Source organism: Colius striatus, chromosome 5 (assembly GCF_028858725.1).
Source record: "Colius striatus isolate bColStr4 chromosome 5, bColStr4.1.hap1, whole genome shotgun sequence".
In the NCBI taxonomy this organism is placed as follows: Eukaryota; Metazoa; Chordata; class Aves; order Coliiformes; family Coliidae; genus Colius; species Colius striatus.
The window spans coordinates 13,506,098-13,532,240 of record NC_084763.1 but is presented as its reverse complement, the minus strand read 5'-3'; the positions used below and the strand labels follow the sequence as shown (position 1 = coordinate 13,532,240).

Below are 26,143 nucleotides of genomic sequence, written 5' to 3'. Positions count from 1 at the left end.
TTAAAGAAGTCAGTTGTCCCCAGACCATGAGACATTTTTTGTCAACAGCTGTGGAAGAACTCTCCTCAAAATAGTATTCTGTGCAGGCTATGAATGTCTCTCAAGAAGACTGAGTCCACCTAGTCTCCTGATGCTGTGTACTTACCTCACTAGAGACAGTCTACAAACCAGCACAAGGGTCAAAGACTGAGTAGTGGAGCTACTAGGTTTGAGAAACTGATATTGATGCTCTAATACAGGTGGCAAAATTCTTCCAACAAAGGACAATAAGTCCCAAATGTCCTTTGTGTTTTCAAGCACTGTCCAACTTATGGCAATATATGCATGGATGTTTTGCAACAAGCTATATGGATACTTGTGGTTGAGATCATTAAGCCTCAGAAATTGTATGGTCAACTCACTGAATTCACATTTTTTCTTATTTAATACATTAGTCTCATGTCTTCAGACCCAGGAAATGATACATATTCCTCATGAGCCACCTGACACACTGAGAAGACGAAGACATCGAGTTAGGGCAAATTTGCCCAGAACATAGTTATAAGCATAACTAATGAAATACTGCAAAGTTATTGGGTCACTGGCAAGACCAAAGTCAATTTAGGTTGTGATTTAGCTTGATGAACACCAGTGGAATATATTCTATCTATTATCTTCTCATTAATGGCAGAAAGTAAAAATTTTGTCATCTTTACTGAGATTCTGATAGTTCATGTATCAAGGCATAATAAAACATCCTCATAATCCATAACCACAAAAGAGTTGCTATGTCAAGGGACAGCTCTAACACCTAGTTCCAATTTTCCCTTGTGAATTCTCAAAGCGCTGGCAGCTCAGGTGGTTCTGACATTGATGAAATGCACTTGAACAGGACTGGTATCTTGGTTGACTAGCAATGAGGTACAGTGTACGTTGCAGAGCTTGACCAGAAGAAATAGGACCTATCTTAGAGGGCAGCAGTTCACATACAGAGATGACCTACCTGAGACATAGTGATGACTTCAAAGGAAGGAACAGTAAAACTCTCCTTGCTCAAGATTCAACAAGAGGCCCATCAGTATTGCCTCTCTGCCATGTACTTTTAAAGCAATAGCAATTATTTTAGCTACAAGGAGTGTAATAACCTTTCAATAGCAAGAGCACACCAATAATGCGTTGGTTTGGAAAAGCCAATTTGATTTGCGCAGCAGTAAATGATACTAAAATGTATCACAAGGAAAGTGAGCACTGATTCACAGAGTATTGCGTCTGGTATTAGACTTCAAGAAGCAAATATTGAGGAATTTTAGAAATCAAACAGTAATGTGCAGCAACAGGAAGTCTTAAAATCCAACACAACAAAATGCTGCAGAGGAATTAAGAAAGGTACTACATAATGTAGGATAGATGACTCACTTGATCAGCTACTGAATGAGGTTTTGAACCTGTGATATGCCAGAGGCTGAATCAGACAATTAAAGTGGTTCTTTCTGCTCTCAGAAATCTACAGACTCCATTTCCCTTTTTAAAGGTAACGTAAGAAAGAAAGGATTGGCTGGTGTTGCACAAGGAGGGGTATAAATCTTTTTCTGCAAAAGCTTGCAGGGAAACCAGTTGGATATTATCCAACTCAAACTACCAAAGGAATAAAGCACTTTGTCACCAGCTTTTAGAAAGAAACTGTTTCTGCACAGCTCATTTTTAGGTAGGGTCTCACTGGAATGTTCAGGCAGTAGAGCAAACAATACAAGTCAGCTGAAAAGGACTGATATGTTCTGTGTTTCTTGGGATTTGCCTACTTTGAGATTTTTCTCTCACATTCTTAAGATTTTTATTTTCTTTTTAAAAACACATATAGAAGGAGGTACAGCTCTTCTCACATCCTTTAGATGGTAAACTATTTAGAGCACAAGGACTCTGCCCTGGTGCAGCATCTAACACAACAGTCCCCAGTCAGACAAACAGTCTTACATCTTCTTCTAATTGCACCTAAATCTACCATAATTTGGAAATCTAACTTTTAAGCATTGACACTGAAGGTGACAGTATATGAAAATGTAGTTATTGAAAAGAAGTCTATATGAGCTCAACACACTGGTGACAATAGAAAGGTTATTGCTGTGCTAGCAGTGCAAACAAAACCTAACACGAGTTCCCTCTGATGCCTCTGGAAGGCCTGGTTTCGTTTGCATTATGTTAGCTAGCATGACAGATACAGGAATATCAACAATTTTACTTTGAGAGTGACAACAATTCTTTGTTGCTGTTGACTAAATAGAATCATAGAATCACCATGGTTGGAAGAGACCTTTAAGAGCATCGAGTCCAACCACTAACCTCACACTGCCAGGCCCATCACTAAACTAAATCATATCCCTCAGCACCTCATCTGTGCGTCTTTTGAATATCTCCAGGGATGGTGACTCCACCACCTCCCTGGGCAGCCCGTTCCAATGCTTCATAACCCTCTCAGTGAAAAAGTTCTTAATGTCCAGTCTCTAAACCTGGAGCAACTTGAGGCTATTTTCTTGGGTCCTATCATTCATTACTACAGAAAAGAGATTGATCCCCTCCTCACTACAACTCCCTCTCAGGTGGTTATACAGAGTGATCAAAGCTCCACTCAGCCTCCTCTTCTCTAGGCTAAACACTCCCAGCTCCTTCAGCCACTCCTCATCAGACTTGTTCTCCAGAGCCTTCTCCAGCTTTGTTGCCCATCTCTGGACATGCTTAAGCACCTCAGTGTCCTTCTTGTAGTGAAGGGCCCCTTCTCCAGCTTTGTTGCCCATCTCTGGACATGCTTAAGCACCTCAGTGTCCTTCTTGTAGTGAAGGGCCCAAAACTCGACACAGTATTTCAGGTGTGGCCTCACCAGCACTGAGTACAGGGGGACAATCACTTCTGTAGTCCTGCTGGCCAGTGCAGCACCTATCATTTGGCCTTGTTGAACCTCATGCGATTGGCCTCAGCCCATCACTCCAGCCTGTCCAGGTCCCTCAGGATGGTGCTCAGGATGATCTGCTCCATTACCTTTCCCAGCACTGAGGTCAGGCTGACAGGCCTGTATTTCCCAGGATCCTCCTTCTGGCCCTTCTTGGAGATGGGGGTCACATCTGCGAAACTCCAGTCCTCTGGGATCTCCCCAGTGAACCGGGATTGCTGGTAGATGAGGGAGAGTGGCCCGGCAAGCCCTTCTGCCAGCTCCCTCAGCACCCTCAGGTGGATCCAATCTGGCCTTATGGACTTGTGTGAGTCAAAGTGGAGCAGTAGGTCACATACTATTTCTCCTTGGACTAAGGGGACTTCATTCTGTCCCCCATCCTTGTCTTTTGGCTCAGGCATGCAGGTGCCCAGAGAATGCGTATTTTTACTATTGAAGACCGAGGCAAAGAAGGTATTAAGTGCCTCAGCCTTTTCCTCATCCTTGGTCACTAAGCTTACTCCTGCATCCATAAAAGGATGAAAATTCCCTTTAGCCCTCCTTCTGTTGCTGATGTATTTATAGAAACTTTTCTTACTGTCTTTTACAGCAGTGGTCAGCTTAAGTTCAGGTTGAGTCTTGGCCCTTCTAATTTTCTCCCTACATGACCCCACAACATCCTTATAGTTCTCTTAAGCTGCCTGACCTTTCTTCCAAAGATCAAGAATTCTCTTTTTCCTCCTGAGCTCCAGCAGAAGCTCTGTGATCAGCTAGGATGGCCTTCTGTGGCAACAGCTTGATCCTGTGCCTTTAAGATTTCCTTCTTGAAGAATGTCCAGCTTTCCTGGACTCCTTTGCCCTTCAGGACGGCCTCCCAAGGGACACTGGCTACCCACTTCCTAAACAAGTCAAAGTCTGCTCTCCAGAAATATAAGGTGATCTCCTTCTTTGCTTCTCTGAGGATTGAGAACTTGATCATTTTATGATCACTATGTCCAAGGTGGCCCCCAACCATCATGTCTCCCACAAGACCTTCTTTGCTCACAAACATCAGGTCCAGCAAGGTGCCTTCCCTCCTTGGTTCTCTCACCAGCTGCATGAGGGTTATCTCCCACACACTCCAGAAGCTTCCTAGACTATCTCCTCTCTGCTGTGTTGTAATCCCAGCAGATGTCTGGTATGTTGAAGTCCCTCATGAGAACAGGGGCAGCAATCCTGAAAGTTTTCCCAGCAGCCTGAAGAACCTCTCATCTACCTCCTCATCCTATCTGGGTGGTCTATAGCAGACTCCTACCATGACATACCCGTTGTTGTCTTTCCCCCTGATTCTTAACCATAAATACTCAACCCTACCCTCACTGCCACTGACCTCTAAACTGTCAAGACACTCCTTGACATAGAGGGCTACCCCTGTGCTTCTCCTGTCCTGCCTGTCCCTTCTGAAGAGTCTGTAGTCATCCGGTGCAGCGCTCCAGTTGTGTGACTCGTTCCAACACCTTTCCTTAATAGTGACAATGCCACATTTCAGTTTGTGCACAATGGCTCCCAAGTCATCCTTGTTTGTTTACTGCAAGAATGCAATTAGTAAATCCTTATGATGTGTTAATCTGCTAATTTCAGAAAGACAGGAATTGGGATATTTTGATAGTAAAGATTTTTGATAAAGTAATTATAAGCTCAAAGTCCTTCAAATACCTGGCAATGACAACGCTGTTAATAGGGATGGGGTATAAATGCAGATGAACTTCTTGTGATATTCTAAGATATTCCAATGTATTAAAAGCTATGGTCTTTGTATGATTTGAATCAAGTTGTAAATTAGGTAATTTAGTTTATAAAAGGGCCCACTGAGACAACTTTATTTAGCAGTCTCACAAATTCTTACTCTTGATCTCTCTTGGTCTACTAGGTCAAAATATTAGAGAAAATGAAAAAAATGTTATTAATTCTAGGCAACACTTTCTGTGTAAGATTATTTAAGAACATTAATAAATATCAACTGTACTTCTTTATTTCTGCTGAGATTAAAAAAAACCCCACGGTTTTATCAAATTGCTGTGGTTGGGTGAATGTTCAATGTCCTCTTTGGCAAAAAAAAAAGTTTCATCTACTGTCAGTCTAATCTGCCATATAAACTCTTAAGAACCATACTGGCCACCTAATTAGGAAAAAGCATTGACTTCCATGCTTAATACTGAAGAAATATGGATGTCCCAGTTAATTTTTACACAACTTACAGGGAAGATACAAACAAAATCACATGGCCAAACCAATCCTGTAATGCAATGGTTGTCTAAATATAGGGAAAACTATGCCTATAAACATTTTGAGCTAGAGTAACTCTTTTTCTTGTATACTACTACCTCAAAGCATTTCCAAGTCAAGTTTGCTCTTTGCTTTCCAGGAGCTAAGAAAATGGAAAACAACTAGCAAGTGTAAAACTCCAAAACAAGAACCTTGCCCATAACTATTCTTTTTTGACAAACTGACTTTTTCTACAGAAGTGATTTACAGATTGTTTTTACCAAAGCCAGATCAAATGGTCCATGCCTGCTTCATGGAACCACATTAAGCTTTAAGACCTGCAGTGACGTGTCAAGTAATGAAACTGAACACTCTTCTGAAAATTTAGAGAAGTGAGAACAGTCTTTTGGCTCAGAAAGTCTAAGTGTCACTGTTGAGCAATAGAGACAATCTTGTGCATCGTAGCACATGGATCTGTCTCAGGTCCAGACCAAGACTGTGGAATGTGCTCTCCAAGAGACAGAAGACTATCACAAATCACTTTTTGCTCTGTAAAGCTCATGCCTTTGATTTTGCTTTCCCTGACCTACATATATAGCATCACCTTTAATCGTAAACAGGATGACTTAATATGACTCCAAAACTCTACTTGAACAAGATACTTCAGCACATCAGTCTCACTGAAGGAAGAGAATGCTGCAATAATCATATATTTATCAATTCTCTGTTTCAGTATCACTTCTAGAGCAACAGACAAAAAACTATGCATAAGTATATACAGACATACACATACATACACACACATGTAAATTAAAGTTTTTAGCAACTTTGCTTTTCCACTCTCTAGGTTTAAAACTTTACCATCAACAGAGACTTACCCGACAACGAAAAACTTATCAGTCTCCGACTTCCTTGTCCCTGGATTGAATCTTCGTTGGTGATGCTTTTAAAAATCTGTTGGAAGAAACATAATGGTGAGAGAGAGTAGACTCAAATAGCTCTTGAATACAGAAATTGCTCAGTAACTGTCTTTTTCACAGATTCTTAGTTTTGCAACTAAGAATCAGATAGATGACCATCAATCAAAACAGTAACTTAACCACTGGTAGCCTAAGTCATCCCTTCCTGGAGACTTTTCCTTAAGAAAACAGAATGATACAGAAATACTACTGTAACTTTAATATAGCAGTTCCTCACCCAAAAAGGACCTGCTTATTAAATAGGAGATAAAAGTAGTGCATGAGGATGGGGATATGACTCTCATCTCTAAAAACAATTTCCGTCTCCATAACATCCTACTACTAGTGTTGAAAATTTTATTCTGAAAGTTTATTGCATATATATGAGAAATAATTCCAAGAGTTTACTGATCCCTTGTGCAAAAAGCAACTGAGAATATGACAACGAAAACACTGAAGGTGATATGGAGAAAAAGTTTAAAAACCATATTAATAGAGGATCCTTTATACTTCACAGTTTAGGTTTTAATGTCAGCTTTGGTTCAGCAAGTTTGCTGAGGGGTTTCTGTTGTGCAAATTAGGACCCAGGCTGCCTTCTGGCCATGATCAGAACTGGTAAGCAAGAACATCTTTGACCCAGTGTCTGAGGCACCAGCAGGAACCCTCCATCACCAGTTTTTACTGCTGTTTCTCTGAACTGACCAGAGGACATGCCTCCAGGAGTCAGGCTCCGAGTTCAACAAGAAAGTGGTGCTACTATTACTACCTCCTACTGGCTTTGGAGTAAAACCAAATGCTGTTTTGCTCCTGGGAAGATGCAGCTCCTCATCACTCTTGCCATTCGTCTTTCAGGCAAAAAAAGAAAAAGAGCATTTATGCAGTGAAGTTCCAATTTCTGCCAGGAAACTGTAACTGAACTCCCACTCAGCTGTGACTCATTGCTCAGTATATTAAAAATATTGTGTATTCAAGCTTAATTTAGAAAACAAGCTGCTCTTTGCCCCAGAGAGTGCAAAACCTGGGCAAGGGGGTACGGCAGTCCAGTGAACAGGGATTAAACAACAAGCAGGTCAAGACACAGATGAGGCCTTGATCGTAAACACACCAGCTGAATTTAGATATCATTATTAAAAAAAAATGGGCTTGGTTGGACTTGACTTTTTGTCATAATCATTTTGTTTCTTATAGAGTATTTGAATAAGAAAAAAAAGGTACTGGGTAGAGTACGACAACGAGCAAATTCCAGTAGAAACATCCCTATTGGATCACAGCTAATTAGTTGCAATTGCACTTTTGGCCTTCTCAGCTAAACAGGTTTCAATATATCGACTGCCATTATCACTGATTTCTGAATAGAGACACCATTTAAATCAGAATTTTACATGTGACTGAGAATTTTATGACAAGAACTCAGTAAGCTTTACCATCTGAAGTTGTGATCCTCCCAAGAAATGACAAGACTTCCTTGTCAAGGTGTATTTGTCATACTATGTCACTGCCCGACATTTATTACACACTATCCTTTAATGCTTACTACCAATGGTCTTTTCATGATTTCATCCAGGATAGTAACTATGCCAACCAAGCTGGGTCTGCACATATTTGCAAAATAAATTCTTAAATTCTCTGCTGAGCTTTTTAGATCTACTATAAACCCATTACAGTTTAACAGTCTACACTTTGAATGGACTGGGATGTTCCGGCCTGTTCAAAACTTAAAAATATGTTGCTACTAAATCACACTTGTGGTCATATCTACTTTAGCAAAACTGCATCAAGACACACCAGAGTGTTGGTGTGAATCCTAGTATAGGCAAAGCATCTTCAGCATGGCCAAATCCATTCTGTCAAAGCTTGGTGTCATTATTTAGACCCTGCTGGGCACAATGCCCATGCAGTTGCTCCCTTGCTCTCCCTGTCAACTCCCCATGGCAGGATGAAGAAAAGGCACTGAAGTGTCATGGAGATCCCTGAGGACAGGGAGGGCTCCATCACCAGTTATGGTCCTGGGCAAACGGACAGGACTGCTTGGCTTGGGGAAAGAAACAAAATTAATGCAATCTGCCAACAAAGGTGTAATGACCAGACAACCACACATAGGCGACACGTGGTGCAACAGTGAAGAGTACGACCAGCCCTGTCAGACCCCTTGCCATGCCCACACTCCATCCCAGTATCTCCCCCTCCCCTCAGTGGCGCAGGGGGCAGGAATAGCAGTTGGTCAGTCCCTCACTGATGGCTGCCGCTGCTCATTTCTCCTCAGGACAGGAAGACTTCCTGCCATTCCCTTGCTCCAACTCAGGTCCCTCACATGGGATACAGCCCTGCATAGAGCTCTCAGCTGTGGGTTTATCCAGAGGCCACAGCTCCTTACTGGCTCCTCCCATGTGGGTCTCTTCCCCAGCCAGTGCTCAGCCTAGCCTCTCCTGCTCCATGGCTGACAGCCTACACAGGCCCTTTCAGGCACAGCCACTCCTCTGCTGCGGGGTCTTCCCAGAGCTGTGGGTGCATTTCAGTCCTCCATCACCCTCTGTGAGTGCAGGGGACAGCTGTTGTCTCACCTGGGCTGCAGGAGGGCTCTGGCCTGGTACCTCTCCTGCCCTCCTCTCATGCTGACCTTGGGGGTCCATATGATCACCTCCATTTCATCCCATTCCTTCCACCTCCTCCTCCCACTGCAGATCTCCCTTCTTAAACAGTGATGGCAGAGAGGCTGGGTTGGCTTGGCCGGGCCAGAGGTGGGTCAGACTCAGAGCTAGGGGAATTTCCAGAACTCCTTTCAGGGGCCACCACTGCAGCCACTCCATTACCAAAAAATCATCTTCACACAAACCTAACAAACTTGGTATTACAGAAAGATCGGAATAACACATCTAATCCCATAAGTGAAACAACAACAAAAGTAAACATCTCTGCTCCTAAAGGATTCATCTGTTCTGTGAAGCAGGTATACCCCACAAAGTCCTATCAAGTGCTCACCCTTCAGTCATGTGATAGCAGGGCTTAAAATCCAGTCCTGCTGAGTAAATTAGTTATATACACCATACTATATCCTAGCATATCTCTGAGATGCAACGTGACATAAAAATGCTAGGCACTTGAATAACGTCTAGCTTAGCCTTAGTAATCTGAAGCACTCCACAACATTTCATGAAGCTTTTCTGATTTTCCTCCTCTCTAGGCAGCTGAGAAAGGTAATACCTCACAGGAAGGCTGAGAGAGTTGCTTATTGTCGGGCTGAGGCCTAGAATGCATCATTAAAGATTCCATACGGCCAAGGCTGTATAGCTCTATGATCCCAAACTCATGCTCCTCCTCCTCCAGTGGTCTGACAGTGTTGGCTTGCCGCTCTTCCTACACATCTGCTGCACCTTCTCACACATGGTACAGCAACTCAGGCATGGCAGGGCATATGTTACAGTGGGCTCAGGAGCAGCAGATCTCATCACGTATGCAAAGGAATGGAGGTTGCGACATCCCTTTTTCCTATAGTAGCTAGCAACAGGACAAGGGGTAATGGGATGAAGTTGGAACACAAAATTTCCACTTAAATATAAGAAAAAACTATTTCCCTGTTGAGGTGAGGGAGCCCTGGCACAGGCTGCCCAGAGGGGTTGTGGAGTCTCCTTCCTTGGAGGTCTTCAAGACCCGCCTGGACATGTTCCTATGCGACCTGATCTAGGTGACCCTGCTTCTGCAGGGGGGTTGGACTAGATGATCTCTAAAGGTCCCTTCCAACCCCTACCATTCTATGATTCTATGAATGCATGGACATACCCAGGGAAGGATATTATGAAGTCTGGGAAAGTGATTATTTTTTAATATTGGCTTTTCAAGGAGTCAGAAGGAACAGTGTGGAGAGGAAAGGAGAAAAGTAACATTAAGTCTGGTTTTCTGAAAATGAAAAAACCTATTTGCTGCAGTACAGATTCACCATTTCCTAATGTAACACCAGACTGTCTTCGCTTCTGAGGACAAGGCTGAGAGCGCTTGATGCATGGCAGGGTAAAGGACAATGCAGTCACCAGCACTTGCCAGCCTACCACATCAACTGAGATTCCCAGACCCTTGAGGTCATACTCTTCCTGCTTATCATTTATCATTAAATAAATCCAGATTGACTTTAGGGGCTACAGTACCATTATGTTGGGAGTTTTATCACAGTAAATAAACCTTGAATTTAATCATCTGGAGGTAAAAAAACCTTTGATCTTCTCAACTGCCACCTAAAACATAGTTGGCAGAAAGATAACATTCATCTCATCACTTGACATCCTGTGGACTTGAAGTCCTTAGTATGAAAAGGAACAAATGTGATTTTCCCTCACTAACTTTAGTGTTCTTTTATGCCCTTGAAGTGAAAGATCACTCTGAATTAGTTTAGTGTTTTTAGTTTATAATGTCATGTTTGCACACCGAGCAGCCCAGTCAAATTGTTTTACAAGTCCTGCTGATACAAAACAGGATGAATATGCTTTTATTACATGCTTCTGTCATAGCTGCACATGAAGAGATGAGTCATGAGCTGCAACTTCAAGTCAAGATGTGTCTCTTGTAAAACCAAAGGCTTCCTGAACCAGATTTAAATCTCCTCTCTCTTTCCTTGCTTGTAATTGGAATTGGTGTCACTGTCACTGATGAGAGTGCATGTAATTATGCAGTTGGAGAAGTACTGCTGGTACTCCCTTTAAGATATTTTCCAGTAAACACACACTGAAAAATCTTCTGGTCTGCTACAGTGTTTCCCGGCCTCTGAAGCACGGCAAAGAACAAGTGCCAGAACCCGTGATGGTTGTAGATGAAACGTAGGCTGGTATTTGAGGCCAGGTCCAAGCCACTCGGGACTTGGCTGAGCTCAAGAAGAGGTCAATGTTTGCTATTGCTTTTCATTGTTTCACTAGAAAGAAAAAAGAAGACAGATGAGTGAAAGCTAAAAATAATAGTCTTGTCTTAGTATCACTTTTCCTTCTGAGTAGTTCCTGCAAATGCTGGAGGAAAGTTATGTGAACCTGAATGACAAAGGAGGCAGGCTTCACACTAGCAAATGGACTCCTTGAAACTTCCTCCCTTGTTAGCCATGGCATGTGTTATTAAAAAAAAATCAAATCTTGAGAAATTCCAAAGTACTACAATCCATCAGCTCTTGCTCAGGCAACACTCCAAGTGCATCACTAAAAATTTGTCTAAGGAGGAGACAGAGACTCTCATAGCTCATTAAAAATATCTCCTAAAATAGCTTACCCTTCACCAGCCTATCTAGATACATGGAAGAGTAACAAAGACAACATTCTTGCTCCTACAAGTAAATGGCTTACTGGGCACACCTTACAGTGCCCCTACTCAGGCTCCCTGTACCTCCAGGTTATGATAAGACAACTACTTTTGGACATGCATTCAGTCTGAAGGCAGTCTGGAAGAAGTTGTAGCCAAGTTTGTCAGGTGCTGTACTCTGTTCCAGCATCAGCTCACACTCTGAACCTCTCCTCTTTTGTGCGTAGCAGGAACAAAACTTTCTTGGTTGGCATGCAAAACTTTGTGCTACATGGAAGCAGGTCTGATCCAGCCCATGTCCTTCAACCATGCCCCCTTAACCAGCTGGGAAAGAGGTGAACAAGAGACATGACTTTTCCCCATCTTTCCTAGAAGCAGGCTGTGCTGCCAATCTACAGTGAGGCACACAGGATGACTGCTGAATCTACAAGTCAATTTTGACTCCACTAAAAGTGGTAACAGTTTGGCCACTGACTTGATGGCATCAATATTTTATGTTGTGCTACTGCAGCAGCATTGTATATCCCCAAACCACAAGACATTGAAGTGGCCTGGGCTGACCCCTCCAATCAATGATGCATCACTTACAGCAGAAACCGAGGATGTCGAGAGAGAGACTTGGAAGTTTTCCCCTCTGTTTTTCACCCTCAAAGGCACAACTGAAAAATGAATGTACAAACTGAGCATCCTCTCAGTGGTAACAGCTCCAAAGAGCGTGAAGACACACTGCTGCAACAGTACAGAGAGGCAGCTGCAAAACCAGCAGACCTGTAAGCTGGGCCCTCACAGCAAAGCAGATCATCTCACAAGACTGGCAGCTTTGTCCACATGACTTTGAGGCTCATATAGTGACTGCTATTGGCCAGCTGTGGTCACCAAGTGGTCCTAAAGGCTGGTCAGGGACAGAGTCTAGCATGCTTTTCAGGCAGCCTGGACATCTGAATCAAGAAGTTTTTCAAAAGTTTGAAAGGAAGCAGTTAAAAAAAAAAAAAGAGAGAGGAATGAGCTACAAAAGGAAGAAAAAGTGTAAAAAAAAAAAAGATGAAAGGTGGAAACCAAAGAAAGACTCGTGGAGGATGCTACAAGGAAAGCAAACAGTTTCTAAAAGGTCACATCTTCCATATACTAAAAAAATTCCCTTCCTCTCTTCACATATATCTCAAAAAAACCCCAAACCACCAACAAAAAACCCCTTCTCAATTATCAGTACAGCTTTGTTAGAACTCAAAGATGACAACAGCAACTTTCAAACTTGTTGGCTGGTGAGGCTAGGTTAGATCCTTTTGGGAACAACAAGAGAAATAAATAGGCTGCTATTAAAACCAGGGTTTCTAGACAACGAGTGGCACCTTCACACTTTTCCAGTATTCAGCTGATTAGTTGAATCAGCTTCATCGTAACAAATATCAATTGCCTTCAAATACTTCACCTCTGGAATCACAGCTCTAGTCTTACAGCCAAAATGTCATAAATGTCTTGGTACTTGAAATAATATAATCTGTTATATATTTTGTAAACACTATTTCAACAATTGCCCAGAGTTTGCTAGGTAGTATGAGTGAAGCTGGTGGTCCTTTGCTAAGAATATCAATATATGGTCTAATTAATGTCATTCATATGTTCCACTGCATTGGACTAAAGTCCCATTGTATTGTTGTAAGGGCAAAAGGGCCTGGATGTAATTAAAAATCAGACCCATTGAGTTTATGAGAGACATACAGAGAGAATAACTTAGTTGCTTTCCATCAGACTTTACAGATGTAAGAATTTAAGCTTGTTTTTAAAACTGGAGCTATGGAGTGGGGAGGGGTTGCACATATGCTTCAGTATGGATTGAAATGTGTTTGACTGAGAACTCAGCTGGCTGAGAAAAAAAACATAATGGAATTGGAAAATGTTTTTCAAGAGAGTCAAGAATTATAAAATGAACAAAGGGTTCAAAGTTCTTTTAAAAAATATTCTTAACTGCATCTGAACACACTGACCTACATCAATTTCCTCACTTGAATATCTTCTATTCTTAATCTTTCACAGAAGTAATAATTATAGCAAAAGTTATTTAGAAATGTATGTCATATTGCATAACCGTATTCTATCAGCAAAACTATGCTAGGGGAATATGATTATTCTGTTGAGCAGTTTGAAACCAGGAAATGTAAACCTAAAAGAGAACTGTGAAGCACTAAGTCTGCCTCTTGATGAATATAAAACATAATGCTTCATCGTCCTCTGATTGTAACCTTTTCCCAACATAACACCATAGATACATTTTTTATCACTTGGCTTTTGTGAGAAGTAAAGGCAATCAAAGCTATACTTGAGGAACACAAATGGGAAACACACAACTGAAAAGTAATAGTAAAAAAGCATGACAAGGATAAAAAAAAAGCAGCTGAGTGGAAAGGATGGCATGATCATGACAGGGCATGCATGCACGTACAAACACTCACACACAAGCACATTCAGGTACACTGCACTTGAAGGGCAGATATCTGCTGGCTCTGATATGTGCTGGGTTGTTTAAAAGCTTTTTAGCTTTGGAGTCATCACCTGCTCTTCTCTTTCACCTACTCAGGGTATTTTCACTGAGTCTATGAGTTATGCGACAAGCATTCGAAATGACCCACAAATCCACAAGTTCATTTCAGAGTCATCTTTGCTGTCATGTCTGCGGATTTTACAGAGGTCATCTGAGGGTATGGGTTATATCAGGACAGATTTTAAGTACTCTTTACTTTTATAATGGGTCATACATTGTGAAATTACAATGATGATATTCTTTCCTCAAATCTTCCTACCACCCTGTCTTTTCTCCAGGACTAAGGAAAGCAGATAAGGAATAAAAACGAAGATATTTCAAGAAAAGTAAGTGATTTTTCTCCACTACACAGGCTGTTGGAAAATCTGATCAGGACTAAAGTTGTTGGCATCTATCGGCTCGAGCAGAGATGAGATATCATTGCAGGATTGTGCACAGAGAGGTTCAGCACAGGCTCCAGAGACACGGGTGTGCTGACACAAGAGAAAGGCTTATACCTATGTCCCTTTTTCCTCGCACTGTGTCAGCTTTCCAATGGCCACAAGTAACGTCACAATAATCCTTTAGTTCAGAAATATGTGATTCCAGTGAAACTTTTGTTTGGTTCAGAGACTACAATCTGGACATCTACCCAATATTTTTTTTCATTGTTCTCAACTATGCATCAAAGCTTTGTGAAATTTCCCTTTGCATTTGTATAGCAAATTCATCACTGATATTTCAGTTCCTTTCTCATTTGTATGTCCTAAACACTTCCCTCATATGTTGTGACTGCAACACAGAACACAAGACAGCTTGATCAGTACATAAAAAATCTCTACACAGAGACTCCAGAGAAGTATCCATGCTCTTTTCTGCAAAACACCTGAATTTTATTCTGCTCTTGTAAGTTATTTGCATTATATTGCAAAGTAGCCATCCAAAGTGTCATGTCTTATAGCAAAATAAGTAATTTAGAAATGGCCAGGCAAAGAAACACAAGGAAATTCTATCTAGTTTGTATTTGTGCAATAGTTCACCTAGACTTTGAGAGAACGACACACGGAACAGGCAGGAAGGCCTCTATTACTTCAATGAATCTGGCTTTAAGATTACCGTGGTCTACACCAATAGTGTTAAAAACTGTCATCACGCCTTTAAAGCATCTCTCTCTGCAGATTAAGGTTCCTTTTCTCTTTTCACTTGGCAGCATTTCTGAGACCCAGCAGCAGATATTGTTACACAAACCACCATCTTCAAGAAATAATAATAAGCCTCTGACATATCAGTGTTATTTTTGAAATCACTGATCTCTTACAGATATCACATTTTTTAAAATAAATCCATATGCTGATAATTCTAATTCATATTTATAATTAATACGCTGTATTTACCAAGCTTTCCTGATGTCTTCTTTTCATATCATCACAGAGCTATTGCCAGAGTCTTGGAAAATAAGCTCCTTCACTGTGCCAGCTCCACCTGCTTATTTTGCATTGTTCATTGCAAGGTCTATATAATGAAGCTGGACAAGACACGAAAAAAATGCTAAACTAACTTGAAATAGCAGGTATTAAACACGGATCATAATTACCCAAACTAGAACCTGAGGAATTACAATTCATGCATTAATTCAGGTAGTCTTGAAAAAGTGTCAATACAATTTTAATGATCACCAGAACACAAGCTTTTTGTCTTGATGAAATTGCAATGTCCTCCCAGAAACAGTGGACCAGAAATTACTTCCTGGGTCATGGAGTCCAACAGATACAGATATTGGTACATCCCGTCCCAACTGATTCAGATAGCTTAGCTAATTAACACCATTCCTACTTCAAAAGTCTTCTACCTCAGTTGCAGTTCTACACAAGACCATGTAGTTGTCGTCCACACTCAACATTTCCTCTCTCTTCTTATATTATGTAAACACACAAAGAACTTGAACTCTGGAATACTTGAGGATATCAGAGGTCTTGAAAATACCTGGTCATGCCTTCAAGAACCACCTCATTTTCTATCAAAAATTGTGTGAGAGAAGATGCAGATCAGAATCATGCATCTGCTGATATAGATGCTTTTAAAGCACCTTAGAAGAACTTGAGTAAAAGGTAACATGGTATAGCTATAAGCAATGCTAAATGGTACACACATGGGAGGGAGATCAAGAGCTTCCTGAAAGGTGATGATCTCTAAAGGTCCCGTCGCCTAAACTTCGCCTTATATAGCCTAAACTACCTTGAGCAACATATCTGGTGTTCACACAACCACATTCATGCCCTATGGCAACAGGTAACTCCTGGAAACAAGAAGCAGGAGGCATTTCATTCAGAAGTCTATCATCTTGACCTCTGAAGTGTACTCCACAGGTCTAAATTCTTCCTTCCTCCTTCAACAAAACTAAACTATCTGCCCTCAGACCCACTGTATAATTTCATGAATGCAGATGTAGGAGGGAGTGTGTAAGAACATAAAAGGCTAAAGCATAGATGATGATGATACTAGCGTAGTGTACTGAGCAGTTACCCATCTTTCCATAAATTACTAAACTACAGAAGGGAGTATTATGATGTACAGGCTATTAGTATGGCTATTATGTGACCATAACAAGAGATATTCAGAAAGCAAGTGGATGGGAAATATCAGACACACATTGAACCCTTTAACAAATAAATGGCTTGTGTAATGATCTTCTTGGCGTTGCTGAAATAAAATCACTTCAGTTGCCATCTGTCATGCTTTTTACTTCTTCACTTCACGTCTTTGCTGCACGGCACGTCTGCTAATTAAAACACTAAATCTACATTTAGAAGTTCATACAGGATCAGATGCCCAGTAAGGTTAAATTTGACCCAAACATTTTCTTTGAAACACCAGTGCAAAGAAACCAGGGCAAAAGGGAGAAGCCCAAAATTGCTGCAATTGATCCGTAAAGTGAATAGTAGCCTGTGGCCAGAGATACCCATAGATGGCTCAGCAATTCCACAATTTGCAGTGCTTTATTAGAGCCTATGAGAGAGCAGGAAGTTGACAACATTTTATAAGACATATGCAAACAGTGGCCTTAACCCTGCTTTTCGTTTTGTCTCCACTCTGCCTTTCTGACTGCACAACTGCATGTTCAGGATAGCACAGCAGGAAGAAGTCTGATGGGTGAACACTTAAAGAATTATTTCTCTTATAGAATCACAGAATCACAGAATGGTAGGGGTTGCAAGGGACCTTTAGAGATCATCCAGTCCAACCCCTCTGCCAGAGCAGCTTCACCAGAGGAACATGTCCAGATGGGATTTGAAGACCTCCAAGGAAGGAGACTCCACATCCTCCCTGGCCAGCCTGTGCCAGGGCTCCCTCACCCTCAGAATAAGAAAGTATTTTCTTATGCTTAAATGGAACTTTTTGTGTTCCAGCTTCATCCCATTACTCCTTGTCTTGTCACTAGATACATTGGAAAAAAGTGATGCCCCAACCTCCAGACACCCACCATTTATATACTTGTACATATATGAATAAGATCCCCCCTCAGTCTCTTCTCCAGACTAAACAGCCCCAGTTCCCACAGCCTTTCCTCATAAGGAGGATGCTCCAGTCCCCTGATCGTCTTGGTGGCCCTGTGCTGGACTCTTTCCAGCAGTTCCCTGTCTCTCTTGAGCTGGGGAGCCCAGAACTGGACACAGGACTCCAGATGAGGCCTCACCAGGGCAGAGGCCTTATCATTTCACAGATGCCAGCTTTTTCTTATGTCATATCTTCCCTGTTTAAATCCACTGCAGCTATGCCTACAGTAGTGCATTACACTTGAAGCTACCAGGTGCTTAAGGTTGCCTGCACTGATAAAACAGGACTGAAGATAACAGTCACAGGACCTTGCAAATTCCACTTGAGATAACTCCCATTCCACTCTCTGAGGACACATGCTCACACGCACACAGCCTTTCTCTGCTCCAAGCGTCCACTACTCTGCCAGGGACAAATTTGATACATAGGACTAATATTTTCCTGTTCTAGTACAGCACTTGGGTTCACCACAGGATGCAAACGAGCACTGGCTTTCAGTGTTCCAGCACTGCATGCAGAGTTGCTGCTTGACACAGCTCCATGTCGGCCGTTTCCAGCGGCATGGCCTGCAAGCAGCTCGTCTTCCCTGGTGGCAGGCCCCACGTCCGGGCCAAGTCCTGCCCCGTGCTACCACCACCCATGCACACACAGCTCCTTCCCTTCTGCCCCAGACCTGCAGTCTTTGAAGATGCATATGAGATATGCAGGTGATTAAGTGCAGAAAAAGCACTGAAGAGTATTCTGGGCCCATTTATTGCATTTATTATGATTTTTTGGCACCAAGCTTAACCTTAGGTGCTCAATTTCATCCTGATGATCAAATACACTACACCTCCATCTTTCATATATATGGCTTAGGAAATTATGAAGACAGCAAAATTAAATAGCATTTAGATATGCAAACAGTAGTGTGCTGGAAAGCAGAGACATTCCTCCTGGCTTGGAACAATAAAAAAAGAACATCACCTGTATGTTGAGAGTTACAGGCTGCTGCTGCTCAGGAAATCAATGCCGATCTTCACAAAGAAAATTGTTTCTAACCCCCTAGCTAAATTTGTGCTTGTTAGATAAGAAATTCTGAGCACTTACCTCTTGTAAGTAGTATAAATATATGAAGGGGAAGTGACAGCAGTTTTAACCACACTGAGCTGAAAAAGTTGATATCAAGATAGGGAATGGGAGTGGATTATTTGTCACTTTACCTATTGACACACCTGAAGCCTGTGATAAGAAGAATGCTGCTTGAAGTGACTCGGCTTGGTAGTTCTATACCATTTTGAAAGATTCTGCCAATTTGGAAGAAAATCCTTAAACATTTCCAGAAAAGGCAGTGGAGTTTCAGCACGTGCTCCACACCTTTACTGAATCAGGCATGTAAAAGCCATGATTATTGAACTGCACTCAGAGGAGCCTTTCAGCGCAAATAAGCTTCGTAATATTTAAAGAAAATCTCCTGCCAACCATCCCAATTTAAAATGCGAGCAGAAGAAATAAAAGGAAGGAAAAGGTTATTATTTGTAACACAGTGACTGTAGCTATGCTGCAGTTAGAGGCCAATTATACCCTGGTTACGCTTTCCAACTCCACTAATTCATCTAAATAGAGTACTTGCTACATGACAGGGTAATTGCAGTGTAAATACAATAGTCTTTATGTATCTGGATACTGGAAAAACGTACGCGTTACTGAGGTGGCAATAAGAAATAATTTGGACATGTCATTAACCTTCACATTCCTCAAATCAGTGCTAATTAGGATACAGAAAAGCATAACCAAAAATGTAATTACACTGAACTAAAGGCTCAACTGTGCAACTATTAGGAAGCCGCTCATGTGAGTAAGTATGCTCAGGCATCACTGAGGATCGCCAAGTCAGGCTGTAAAACACTATCATGATTTTGTAATGAAGCAAAATGGAAGTAAAATAAATAAATGAATTAAATTTTTCAGCTGTAACAAATATGCTGAGGGTCATTCTCCTATTAAAAATCATTCATGTTGTAGCTAGGGGAAAAAATTCTGACAGGAAACTTCCCTCAATGCGTGTTAGCTGCTGCTTATGTAATGGCTAGTGTATAATATTCAGCAGCACTTACTGCCATAGATCCTAATCTTAGGTAATTCTGCAATATGAAGTGCTGAAAACAACAGAGTATTAATGGAAACATTTCTGTATTAGTCTTAATCCTTTCCTTGCTCTCTCTTTTAATGTCCTCTCTCTAAAACATTTCAAAACAAGTGTATGAATGTGCACCAGACTTCATAACATGAAAGTGCTAATGTTTCCTGTGCACACAGTAAATCTTTGCTAATTCCCTACTAAGAGGTACTACTACACTTCTCACTTCTCCCTCTGATGAGCTTACTCTGAGCCATTACACCTTCTTAACTCCAGACATCATAATGTTGTTCTGCACACAAAATGACCAAATTGCTCCTTGCATGCTTCCAGAAAAACAATGACAAAAGCAATTTTGTTAAAATGCTGAAGCAACTCCACAGTCAATGCAACAGCTTGTTCAAACTCAAAGACTTATATTCTCATGTTATACCAATTCATGATGTTAGCCTACACTAGTGGCAACGTATGAGCAGGAAAGGAAGGTGAGATGTGGCCAGCAGTGCTGCTTTTGTGTAAAAAATACCACATCAGGAGAAAATCAAAAACAGGCAGTTTTTTTTCTGACAGATAAGCCTACACAGATCACCTTCCTCCCACAGGTTATGGATCACCTACTTTTCAGAATCACTCACCTTGAATGGGTAATCCACAATTGTTTCTTGGCATACACATTTTCTGTTAGATGCTCTTTTAAATCAAGAAAGGACTGTGCCCTGGCAGAGTGCACTCTGTATTTGACTGCTTCCTCCCAGCTATTTCCAGTCACTTCCCCTGCTCATTGTGCTTCAACTCTTTCATTTCTGAATGACTCCATCTCCTTTGCAGGTAATCAAAATAGGAGAAGATGCGTACAGGGATGGGTTGAATAAAGGTGGTACTACAATGCTACTTCTTACCTTGCATTTGAAGGCAGGTGCAAGTTGAGGCAGCTCTGGCTACTTCTTATCTCAATGTAAGGAAAGGGGATTCTCTCACTTGGTCCTGACAAATGCCCAGTCATCAACAGATACCTATAGCTTCCAGAGGAGTGCTGCTTCTCTCCCTGGACATGTTGAGCCTTTCAAGCTACACCTCTCACAGTTGTGAAGATGTACCTGGCTTGCATTCTTTGACATGATTAACTGATGTTGTGTTTTCCGTAAACCTCAATTGCTGAACAGTGCAGAAGCCACTGGAAGTTTTTGCTCCCTCTTTATCCTCTGTTTCCCAAAGTATAATTATTCTTACACTCTCAAAATCAGACCATTTGATTGATTTCACTGCAATGCCAGAGAAACACAGAGTTTTAAAAGTCACCAATCACAAGGTAAGACAATGAAAAAGAACAAACAGCTGAGATTTTATAATCAAGCATTTGGACAGAAAGAGAGATACAGCTGCTTGCATGTGCACACTCATAAAATCCTAGCTTGAAGCACATGGATGGAGATAAGGCAGAATGCTTCACCATCAAATACCCCTCAGCAGCCCATACTCTGACGTGACAGCGCATAATGCAAATATTTACCACAGGAAGTCTTCAGGAATGATCAGTCACCAGAAATGGCAGCAGCTTATCAAGCAGTAATTCCTGCTGTGGGAAACCCAGCTGAGACAGCATTTCCACACAAGCACGGAGGGAAGGTCTCTTCCAATAATTAGCTCCAATTTACACAGCTTTCCCCACAACACTAAATGTATTTGACAAGTGCCATCATGATCTATGAGACAGGAACCGTGGCACAAAAGCTCCAGAGGTTCCATCTGCCATGGTTCTTTGCATCTAATACACAGTGAGTGAATGCTCCACACTTAGTGGAGACATTTGTCCTGAGGCTAGAACATTGATTCTCCACTTACTGTCTTTTGTGATGTATCCAATTTATCTTTTTGGGCTATAAACTCTTGGGGGAAAAGGTTTTTCTTTCTCATTCTATATGCTGTTCTCATGTCTGCTTTATTTTACTGCAAAAGAGCCACATTCAGGTTAAATCCTTTTCATACAAGCAAGATACCAGGTTGCCTGTGCTGGAGTTAATTACTGCAACTTGCCTCCTTCTTTACAATGCCTGATGCAAAGATGAATTATTGGCGACAACATCATGAATAAATGAAGAGTAACAAATAGAGGAATGATCCAGATGTTGTGAAGATGTTCTTTTATACTGAGAAAACTGCTTACCCATACCTTGGTGGTCCTGATGCTTTAGTAGCATAAACTACTGTACACAAGCAACACGGCTGTCAGGAAACAAAGAAGCTACAAAGGATTTTCCTTTTTTTCCCCCTGTGTTGGAGGTGCTCTGTTTTACTGACATTGCCCCCAGGCCTCTCAGCTGCCCCACATTCATGTTTGCGCTCTTGCCATGTATGAATTGGCCAAAGCACACTGCCCTTGGTTCCCAGCTATTCAAGCTTGATGATTCACAGGTGATAAAATGTGACAGGCCTTTTCACCAACAAACAAGCTGCAGACTTCCTAAGCAGCAGGCAAGGTAGCTCTAATAATTGGGTAACAGCGTAAGGAGACAAACTCAAATGGAGCAGAACATTCATAACACAAAAAACCCCACAAGATGCTACTCAGCCTAAGGTGCCATTGGTGATATACAAAGATATCCAACTAACACAGCAACTTTTTCCCCCTCTGGAAGCAAGATTCCTTTTAACTGCCAGTTACAGTCTCTGCAATGCAAGAACAAGAATGGCAACTGCTTACAGCCCCCAGCACAACTATTTCGAGCTTGTTCCCTTTTCAGTTGCAGCAAATCCCAGTCTCTGACTGCAAGAGGTTTTTGTCATTGTTTTTTTTTCTAATTGGGGCATTAGGATGCTGCTGGTTAGTGGTGTTTGTGGGCCTTGTTGACAGACAGGACAGGATGCGCACCAGACAGCTGATATACCAGCTGCTGTCCCTGCTGAAGGAGGTGCCATACGCTTGGAGGCCGACAGACCCTGCTTGGGTGGCTCTGGCATCAGCTGCAGATAAGTCTGTGCCAGCAGTGAAAGCAATGTCCCCAGAAGGTCACCTGTTCCCAAATGCTGCATCTCAGCAGACACCTGCTCTGGATCTTTTTCCCAAGCTGTGTTAAATGAAAAGGTTTGCTTGTGTCAAATACACAAAGCCTCGTTTGCTTTGTCTCTGTACTGACAGCCTAAGCTTCAGGGTGAATTTGTGATGTCATCACTTCAACAGCAAAATTCCCTTTAGTTCAAAGCAACCAGCTTTTTGAAAACCTTCAGCCCCTACACCCTCACATCAGGATCCCTGTTTGAGATTTTCTTCTTGCAAAGCTATTATTTCTAACATGCTAAGGCCCCACAGCCACTGCAAAAATTCCTACTGACTGCAAAAAAGTGTAAATTTACAAGCACAAGCCACAGGTGTTCCTCTTCCAGCAGAAAAGATGTGCAAGAACCTGCCCCAGGACCTGGCAAAGGTTCCCCCTGAACAGAGTGCCTTTCAACATCCAGGCTACAACAGTCAGAGGACCACAGCTTTTGCTGGTACTGTGAGAAATGCCGTGCCTGGGACCCTGGGCCAGTGCTCTGAATCACTGGAACAATGAAAACAGTGTAGTAATTTGATACATCCAATTTGATGATACAGGGCCCTATGTGTCAAGCCTCACCAGGGTAAGAATGTTCAGGGTCCTCAGATGGGCTACAGCCATGGTATGAGACTGACACAACCCTTAACTGATCACACAGAGGAACAGGGGAAAATAAACCAAGCTACTGCTTCCTTGCTAGTCATGCTCACATGATGATTCTAGAGACAGGAAAACCAGAAGTGAGGCTGCCCACCCAGCACACCTCACTGCAGAGCCACTGCCAGGGCATGCAGAGGGATGCTGCCACATGAACGCAGAAAGCTGTGCATTTACTCTCTGGATGATGACAGATAAGCAGAACAAAGTGAAAACCAAAATATTTGCTGCTTCTTTTGGACAAGAATTTTCTGATCATTGTTATAAGCTATTATTTAGAAAGTTGTATTTTAAAAGAGGTAGGGCAGTTTAATTGGCACTTTCTCTCACTTTTGTCTCACTTTTTCTCCTTCCACTCAAAAAAAACCCCCAAAAAACCACCACCAAAGCCAAAAGTCTGGAACTCACTGACAGTGAAATCACAGTCAAAAGTGAGTGCCTATGTCTGTCTGTAGTTCTATAGATGCCTGTACTTCACATGGCATTGCCCATGCCCCAGCAGCAGCCAACGCAGAGGCACACAAGAACCAGGAAAAGCCTAGAGCTGGGCAAATGCCTTGTTATTCCCTTCCTCATCTGTGCAGTGAGAGTAACATCACTTTCCAATTGTGCACAATACTGTGAAACATTCAAATACTTTAGTAATAAAGGCTGGACATTTACTGCAGAGAGACAGATGGAGAAAGCCATCTGACGGTTTCAGCTGGGACTGGAATTTGGAGGATCACATTTAGCTGAAAGTCTTCACACAGATAAGAACGAACTCAATATTTCCCTCTAAACTCTAAAGCAGTTTTCTAATCTATAGTAGTATTTTTCCCTCTTGCACACATGCAGGAGGATCCATCCAGGTTCACACTGTATAACACTGGTTGCCATTTCTTTGCTTATGTTGTCTTCACTTCTCAGTATTTGCCTTAATGCACCAAATATTTATGTCACACAGCAAAACAATGAAGAGAAACAGCAGAGAAAGTGATGCTGCATGTACATCACTGCTGGCCTCTCTGAACTGCAAAGGATACTGGCAAAAACCATATAGACTATTCTACAACCTGGAAAGATAGGAGAAATAGAAGATGAAGAGAATGTTATTCTCTAGAGCAGGGGAGAGCAGTGGATGTCATCCACCTTGACTTTAGCAAGGCTTTTGACATTGTAAATTCCCATAACATCCTCATCAGAAAGCTCAGGCAGTGTGGCTTGGATGAGTGGATGGTGAGGTGGATCGAGGACTGGCTGAATGACAGAGCCCAGAGGGTGGTAATCAATGGCACAGAATCGAGTTGGAGGCCTGTGGCCAGTGGAGTTCCACGGGGATCAGTTCTGGGGCCAGTCTTGTTAAACATCTTCATCAACCACCTGGATGAGGGGACAGAGTGTACCCTCAGCAAGTTCCCTGATGACACCAAACTGGGAGGACTGGCTGATTCCCCAGAGGCTGTGCTGCCATTCAGCGGGATCTCGACCGGCTTGAGAGTTGGGCAGAGAGGAACCTTATGAGGTTCAACAAGGACAAGTGCAGAGTCCTGCACCTGAGGACTGGAACAACTCAATTTTAGATATTTACAAATATCTAAATGGTGGATGTCAGGAGGTTGGCATGTTTCTTTTTTCCTGTTGTATCTTGTGACAGGACAAGACGCAATGAGAAGAAGCCAGAACACAAATTTCCACTTAAACTTAAGGGAAAACTTCTTTCCTGTGAGGATGTGGGAGCCCTGGCACAGGCTGCCCAGGGAGGGTGTAGAGTCTCCTTCTCTTTTAAAAACTTGCCTAGACACATTTCTGTATAACTTGATCTTGGTGGAACTGCCTGAGCAGGGGTGTTGGACTAGAAGATCTTTATAGGTCCCTTCTAATCCCTACCATTCTATGATTCTATTTCCATGGACACTGGTTAGGCCTTCAAACAGAAAACTGTTATCTGATACCACATTTAATCATGTTTTTTTCAGGTGTGTACTCAGCTGCAGGTCATAATATATGGTTCTCATCTGATTTCTGTGAAGATCATGTGTATTGCAGGAAGAGGACTTTCTTTTAAACACAAGTCCTGCTCAGCTGAAAGTGAATGGCTGCTTTATTTCCTTCTCTCTACAGGTATAAAGGCTTCAACTGAAGAATCTGAGAGATTATGTTTTTGCATACTACAAAGGCACAGATCCTCTACATTTTAAAACATATTGTTGATACTTAATGATGAAAGAGTGATCCTTCCATCACTAGACCTGAAAAACTTGCTTAACTGGTTAAAAAAAAGAGTTTAAGACATGGATGAGGATGTGAAAAAAATATCTAATCTCTCAGCCTACTGGTATTTATTGCCTTGGTTGTCTGGGTTACCTTTCTGAAAAAGACTGGGACTAAATCAATGACATAGATTGTTCTTCCCAAATGGATAATAACCAGGAAAGAAACAACAAGTCCCGAGTCAACCAGACTCCATGCACTACAGACTCAAAAGAACTTCTCAGCATCTCACACAATGAAAATATCCAAGGCCACATCATAATGTTCCTCTAAAGATTGCTGAAGGAAATTTTCCAGGCTCTGAAACTGATAAATAGCTTCATCATGAGCATGTCAGACAGGTGGATTGAGACATGAATGCCTTTTATTCTTAAAAGATACACTAGCAGCCCCTACCCAGCATCCAATCTGCAGCTATTATACACATCACAAGAAGGCACAGATACCACCAAAAATCTTTACATTGGTCAAGGGTGAAAAAGTTAATCGTTCCTGGCCCTGGTGCAATCAGACCCAGCCAACTGACAGCATGGGAGACCTTCCAGTCTTTCTAGAAATATTAACTTTGGACTGTTAAAAAAAAGGCCAAAACATGACCCAACGAAAAAAACGCAAACAAAACAACACCCCCAA

At 41.9% G+C, this 26,143-nt stretch overlaps 1 protein-coding gene across 1 annotated transcript in view; it reads right to left on the bottom strand.

Moving 5' to 3' along the window:
• Nucleotides 1–26,143, bottom strand: part of HECW1 (HECT, C2 and WW domain containing E3 ubiquitin protein ligase 1) — a 181,930-nt gene that overhangs the window by 101,230 nt on the left and 54,557 nt on the right. Inside the window, exon 4 of the mRNA XM_061996514.1 lies at nucleotides 6,022–6,097. Within this exon, the coding sequence (XP_061852498.1) occupies nucleotides 6,022–6,097 (76 nt within the window). The remainder of the gene's footprint in view (nucleotides 1–6,021; nucleotides 6,098–26,143) is intronic.